This window comes from Lagopus leucura, unplaced genomic scaffold (genome assembly GCF_019238085.1).
Source record: "Lagopus leucura isolate 7727_CA_CO unplaced genomic scaffold, USGS_WTPT01 39012-0_obj-0_obj, whole genome shotgun sequence".
In the NCBI taxonomy this organism is placed as follows: domain Eukaryota; kingdom Metazoa; phylum Chordata; class Aves; order Galliformes; family Phasianidae; genus Lagopus; species Lagopus leucura.
The window spans coordinates 1-6,708 of record NW_024964937.1 but is presented as its reverse complement, the minus strand read 5'-3'; the positions used below and the strand labels follow the sequence as shown (position 1 = coordinate 6,708).

General features: G+C 40.3%; 1 protein-coding gene across 1 annotated transcript; it reads right to left on the bottom strand.

The window, feature by feature from the left end:
• Positions 1-69: 69 nt before the first annotated feature.
• Positions 70-6,703, bottom strand: LOC122191916 (myosin-1B-like; the record flags this gene model as incomplete). Its single annotated transcript, XM_042892320.1, has 15 exons — positions 70-325; positions 416-552; positions 1,012-1,135; positions 1,314-1,431; positions 1,519-1,606; positions 2,767-2,840; positions 2,950-3,259; positions 3,993-4,163; positions 4,751-4,900; positions 4,999-5,117; positions 5,877-6,015; positions 6,101-6,204; positions 6,308-6,406; positions 6,499-6,562; positions 6,665-6,703. Coding segments are annotated over 15 exons (1,992 nt in total), but the record flags the coding sequence as incomplete, so codon positions are not given.
• Between the last annotated feature and the right edge of the window lie 5 nt (positions 6,704-6,708).

The window sequence follows — 6,708 nt, the reverse complement described above, 5'->3', positions numbered from 1 at the left end:
TCTGTTTGATGAAGAAAAATCTGAACATGCAAACTTATTTTCTCTGTGATAAGTGAATGATAAACTCACAGCCTGTACTTGGAGCTGCAGGTCATTTTTCTCCTGCACCAGCTTCACCATTTTCTCCTCCAGCTCCTTTCTCTTTGCCTCAGACTTTGCAAGCTCTTCCTTGGTCTTCTCAAACTCTTGTTTCATGTTTGCCATCTCCTTCTCAGACTCTGCACTCTTCAGCAGAGGCTTGATCTTGAAGAACAGCTTCATCCAGGGCCAGTGCTTGACATTCATGAATGCACGAATGTTGTACTGGATGCAGAAGATGGACTCTCTGAAAGGTAAGTCAAATAAATATTGGCAGTTTAGACTTGGATGACACAATATATCAAACCCAGTGAACCTAATTTAAAGAAATGTCTACCTCCTCTCCACCATTTTCTGGTACTCCACTCTCATCAGGAAGCCCCTGCACCTGGCCTGTGTGCGAGTGATGAGTTGTGCCAGTTTCTCATCCCTCATCTCCTCCAGAAGGCCAACCAGCCCAGCTTTGAAGAACACCTTAGATCAAAAAACGAAAATAAGTGCAGTGTATGTGCTCATTGGTCACTGTAGCCAAGTAACCAGTTCCTCCATGGCAGATATCACAGAAGTTAAGAGAAAAAACAAAAGCACAAAGAATATGTGTAGTTACCATGTAAGTTCCTCTTTAATATCTTCAGTCATGCTGGTCTGGCTATTATAGTCATATTACAGTACACGAAAAACTATAAGATCTTATTCCATTGTTCTTATTAATTCTTGATTCTACTATTCTACAACTTTGTCTTCAATTAGGAACCCTTAATTAGAATCATTCTCCATCAATGAATTTCAAAGTATTGAGTCAATTAGTATCTAGTTTATGTGTTTTAAACTTATTGTTTGATGATTTCCCATGCTATCTGAAGAATCTCAGTATCACCCTCAAGCTTTACAAAACAAAAAACACATAGTACTTTAAACAAACACTTCTGGTACCTTGGTGTGACCAAATTTATACTGAGTGTGATCTATATCAATCGATCCAAGAAGTTTCTCACAAGCCTTCTTGCTGTCAATGAACTGTCCCTCTGGAATAGCACTTGCATTTAGTACTTTGTATCTGGGGGACAAAATGGTAATATAAACAGGTCTGTTGTTGTGATCAGTTACCTGCAAGAAAGACAACATAACTCCACTGCTAGATGTAAATGCTAAGAGAATGCTTTTGTCACCAGAGGTGAGGTTTAAATTTTGTAAGCTCAAGATGGACAAAATCCAGGAATTGAATGCAGTCTGACCTCTGTTTAAAATCTGCATACAGGACTCTGTTGGGGAATCCTTTCCTGCAAATTCTGATCCCTTCCAGCACGCCGTTACACCTCAGCTGGTGCAGAACCAGCTCATGCTCCATGGCACCTAGCAATTCAGAGTACAAATGAGTGCTGTATTCTGTAGTACAGCAGAGAAGAGATACTGAAGGTTGTCTGTGAGTGAGTCTCTTACCAGGCGTTTTTGTTTCATTTGGGATAATACAGCGTACAAAATGGGGGTGGGTGCTTCTCAGATTGGTCATCAGCTTGTTTAAGTTCTCCTGGGAGAATCATCAACAAAAGTTTATATTAGCAAATAGAATCTCACTGTAAGCATCAAGCCCTCTGTAATGAGATAACATTATCAAACAAACATTAGCTTGCAGAATCCTGAGCTGACACCACCTGCACCAGTTTTTCTGAGTTTCCATATATGATTATTCACTTAATGTAGAAAATGTGTCTGTTTTGTCTGTAGGAGATACTGTGCTCTCAAACATACAATTTTGTGACATTTCTCTGAATCTAGTGGAATGCGTTCAGTAGAAATGATACCCATCTTCCATTATGTGCACCAGGAGAGATATACAGATAGCTCTGTGAGCCAGTTTGAAGCATACTACAGTATGCATTTAAAGTGGATCACACTACATAGAACAAAAACAACAAGCTGAGTATTATATGTCTAGGTTGCATCTTTCACTTGTGAGATGAGAATGAGGTGAGATGAATCGCACTGTTGGTTTGTAACTAATATCTGAGTAAGTTTTTGTAAATGATTATTGTGTATAATTAGTGGAGGGAGGCAGGTACCTCCAGGGCATGTTTCCAAAAAAGCAGTCTCAACATCTTTCTGTAGAAGGAACTAATTTATATTAAGAAGGGAACACTAAATGAAGGATGAGTATAATAAATAGCCTCGAGGAGAGTTTAGATATGTATGGTGCTGACAGGCAGCAAGAGTTGGTTATGAGAAAATAACTGTCAAGTATACAACATCTTAAAAATCCACATCCCAAGGTGTGATGGTATTTCAACCTTAAGAGGCTGATCCATTAATCATGAAAAAAATATTAGATATATGACTGAAGGAAACCAGCAGGCAGAAGGAATATTGTTACAGGGCAATCAAAGTTTCTGAAGCTAGAGGAGGGCACTTGAAGGAAATATGCATATTTTAGATGTTTCTTAAAAGTTTCCTGTATAATGTTGTTCCATCTGAAGACACTGTCTGGTGAAAAGTGGATGAAAAGAAAATTTGTGCATTCAGTGGAAGAGCAGAATTAAGTTACAGTGGGTTTACTCCTATCAAAGCATGGCCCAAGAACTTCAGGGCTTCTTTTTTATCACAAGCAAGAGGGTGGGGGGGAAGGGGAAAAACTATTTTAAGTAGTGAATTTCCTCCTCATCTTAGGAAAAAATATTGAACTCTGTATTGTACCCGGAAAAGAGCTGAGACAGTCTGGAAAGAAGAACCCTTCTTCTTGCCACCTTTCTTGCCTCCACCACTAGCGTCTGCAGAATGAAGAAATAAATATAAGAGATTTCATATTTTTGTTTTTACCTTTTATGATACTTTTTCTACTTTGTAAACTGGTGAAAATACATGTTTCAAAGAGCTGACCTGCTTCTGCTCCCCCATAGTTGGCAAACAGTAAGGCCAAAGTTTTCAGTGAAGATTTCTGGTACAACCCAATGACAGTTTCGTTCAGGGGGTCCTTGTTCTTCTCAAGCCAGCCAGTGATGTTGTAGTCCACTGTTCCAGCATAGTGTATGAGGGAGAAGTGGGCCTCAACCTTTCCTTTGGTAGGCTTGGGCTTCTGGAAGTTGCTGGACTTGCCCAGATGCTGGTCATAGAGCTTGTTCTTGAAAGAAGTGTCAGTTGCCTTGGGGAACATGCACTCCTCTTCCAGGATGGAGAAGATGCCCATGGGCTGGGAAAAATACATGGGAGAGAAAATCAGCAATTCAGTTTTCAGGGCACTTATGCTTCCCAGTGACCTGACAAGGTGAAACACACACAAAATAAGAGGATGGTCAATTGTTGAAACAGGTTATCGTTATCAAGTCTCAAGTTTATCACTTGAGATATTCAAAACAGAGCTTTGTGGTCCTCAGAAACCTGTTCTAGTTGACCCTTATGTGACCAAGGGGGTTAGATTAAGTGACCTCACAGATCCTTTGCACTCTGAAATTCTGTGATTCTAATTTCTTATCATCCTCTCAGCCACTGAACACTGCATCCTGTATCTAATGTGATTGCTTTCTTATTCTAAGTCAAAGGATGTACATGTAAGTGCAACTGCTTGCTATCAATTATGCATCTCCATCTCTGAGTTTATTTTACAAAGATACAGCTGTATTGCTGTGGGAGCACAAGTCTGTCGGAGCTGAGAGGTGAGGTGGAAGCTCAACTGGGAACTTATTCTAGCTGTTTTGAGAAAACATTTTGATTGAGAATTTAACAACCTTTTAGCACTTCAGAAGAGATCAGTGCAAACCTGCTGCCATAAAGCTGTGTGACACAGCTTTAATGTCTCACCTGCAGATGAAATAAACTAAACAGCAATATATTTTTGAACAACGAGATCTAAATATTTGCTTATGAACATGGAAGATTCGTTTGAAAACTGAGCTCTAGTAATTGTAAAATTCCTATGCTCATACCTTCTCAATGAGCTCAATGCAGGCAGCCAGGTCCATCCCAAAGTCAATGAATGTCCATTCAATGCCTTCCTTCTTGTACTCCTCTTGCTCCAGCACAAACATGTGGTGGTTGAAAAACTGTTGCAGTTTCTCATTGGTGAAGTTGATGCACAGCTGCTCAAAGCTGTTGAACTGGGAGTAAAATGATAAAGATTCATATTTGCAAGATGCAATAGTAACTGCAAAACCTCAGCCTTTAAAAATACAGAAAGCGGCAGTATTGGTTTCGTTGTGCCTGCGTATTTCTTAATTCAGCTTTAAGTCTATGTAGCAAAATTGAGAAATGCTTAAAAATCGTTGTTTGTAACAATATTTTAATCCTTGATAAATCTGAGAAGGTAGAATATACTTCATTCCTCATCTGAGGCCACGCTACAGAAAAAAGGTTATTTGTATCATGATCTTTATCTCTTATGCTGTCTTTGATCATTTAAACGAAAGAATTTTTCTGTTCGAACCATTCTGCTCTTTTGAGTTTTTACCTCTTGATAATGAGTCTATAGTCATGAAAAAATCCTTTCAAGGGTCAAATCTACTTTATAGGAAGAAAAAAAAAGGCAAATAGGACCATACACTCATAGAGTAGCTAGGAAAGGACCTTAAAGTTCATCAAGTTCCAAACAATTACAATAAATTATGTGATGATAATATGGATGTTAAAGTTGTCATAACACCCAGTTGTGACTTCCAAGCAGCTCTTACAAATCTTTGTTACTCACATCAAAGATCTCAAAGCCAGCGATGTCCAGGACACCAATGAAGTACTGCCTGGGCTGCTTGGTGTCCAGCTGCTGGTTGATGCGAACAACCATCCACAAGAACATCCTCTCATAGACAGCCTTTGCCAGAGCACCTACAGCATTGTGCACCTAAAGCAAAGGCAGATGTTTGCATTTACCATACGCAGCAGAGAAGAATCAAAGAGGTCTTAATTCAAAGCATGGTTTCAGGTGACTATGTTTCTAACCTGCTGCACAGTTTGACCTTTGGTCACATACTCATTCCCAACTTTGACTCGAGGGTAGCACAGTGCCTTGAGCATATCAGCTGAGTTCAGACCCATCAGGTAGGCAGCCTTGTCAGCCACTAAATGGCAAAGCAAGATGGAAAAGAAGAATTCAGCATTACTAACATTTTGTATCTTGAAGTCTTCTCCAAGCACTGCAGAAAGAGTCTCAGTGACATCAAAACCATTATGTGTGTTGAGCTTTTTGAAAGAACTTATGTTTGAAGTTCTTCATTGAGGCATGCAAAATGTAATGATGCTTTGTTAAAATTTTACAAAACTGAAAGCTGAACAGTTTTGTGGTATGCACATGTCTCAGGAGTGAAACTCATTGGATTCTGTCCTTTCTCAGATGCGACTGCGGTACTTCCCACCTTCTGCTCAGTCCTTTGGCAAGAAGGAGCCATCACTGAGAAATTTGGAGACATGGTTTCAAGATCCTACCCCAGCAGAGTGGAAACAAATGCACCTTTCACAACAGAGTTCCCTGAGCATCTGACAGGTGAGGGAGAAAAGGAACATGACCACCCATTTTGTTAGGGCTGAACCACTTTACTGTTCCACAAGGGTTATAAGCTATGTCCAACAAAAGTATGAGCAATAACATTTCAGAAAAGACATCCACAGCTCCTGGCTTCCTGGCAGTGTACACAGGACAGTTTAAATTGTTAATTTGGTTTACGATAGACAAATCCAGAGATTTTACATCAGAGAAACTGATACAATGGGTGGAGAAGGGACTGCTTCTGACTTACTGTTTCCCTTGGGATTCTAAAGCCCAACTTTGGCTAAGACACAGAGTGGCTCAAAGGACCATTAGCTACTGAATTTAACAATACCTTCTGTGCCATCTGGCTCCGCCTGCTCCTCTCGCTGTTTCTGCTTAAACTTCAAGTTCCCATAATGCATGACAGCCCCTGTCAGCTTGTAGATGGCAGTCTTTTCATCAGCACTGAAGCCCAGGATGTCAATGGCACTCTGGTAATAGATTCAGTATAGTGAAATATTTGTCTGAATATGATGCATGACGTATAACAATTGACCTGTTTTATGCACTACTCACATCTGTAGCCATCAGCTCCTCCTTGTCATCAATGCTGGGGACAGTGATCTCACCTTGACTCACAAAAGGGTAGTCATACGGGTTGGTGGTAATAAGGAGCATTTCTGAAAACAAATGGATGTTCACAGATTACATTTCATTCTTTTCGTAAAGTTATCAACTATTGCTCTGTAATCTGCCTCCAAAAAGCTCAGTGATGTCTCCTACCAATTAGCTCTGGCTTCTTGTTGGAGGTGACCTGATAAAAAATGTGGTAGCTTCTTTCTGCCTTGAGCTGGAAAGTAACTCTGGACTTTTCCAGCAGATCTGTCAAGGAAGGAGAAAAGAGTCAGGTACAAGATGGGACATGGAGATGGGAATTTGGGAAGGAATTTGAACAGGCCAGGAGGGTCTCTTACAAGTTTCAATGTCAGCAGAAGCCAGTTTGCCTGTGGCCCCAAAATGGATTCTGATGAATTTACCCTGTTGAGGAAACAGAGGAGCATTTCAGCCTGGATGGCTTCTTCGGACAACTCCTTATTTATCACTCGCCCCATCATTACTGTAAGGGCAGTAGCGACGTACAAAGCGTGAGGAGTTGTCATTCCTCACAGTCTTGGCATTTCCAA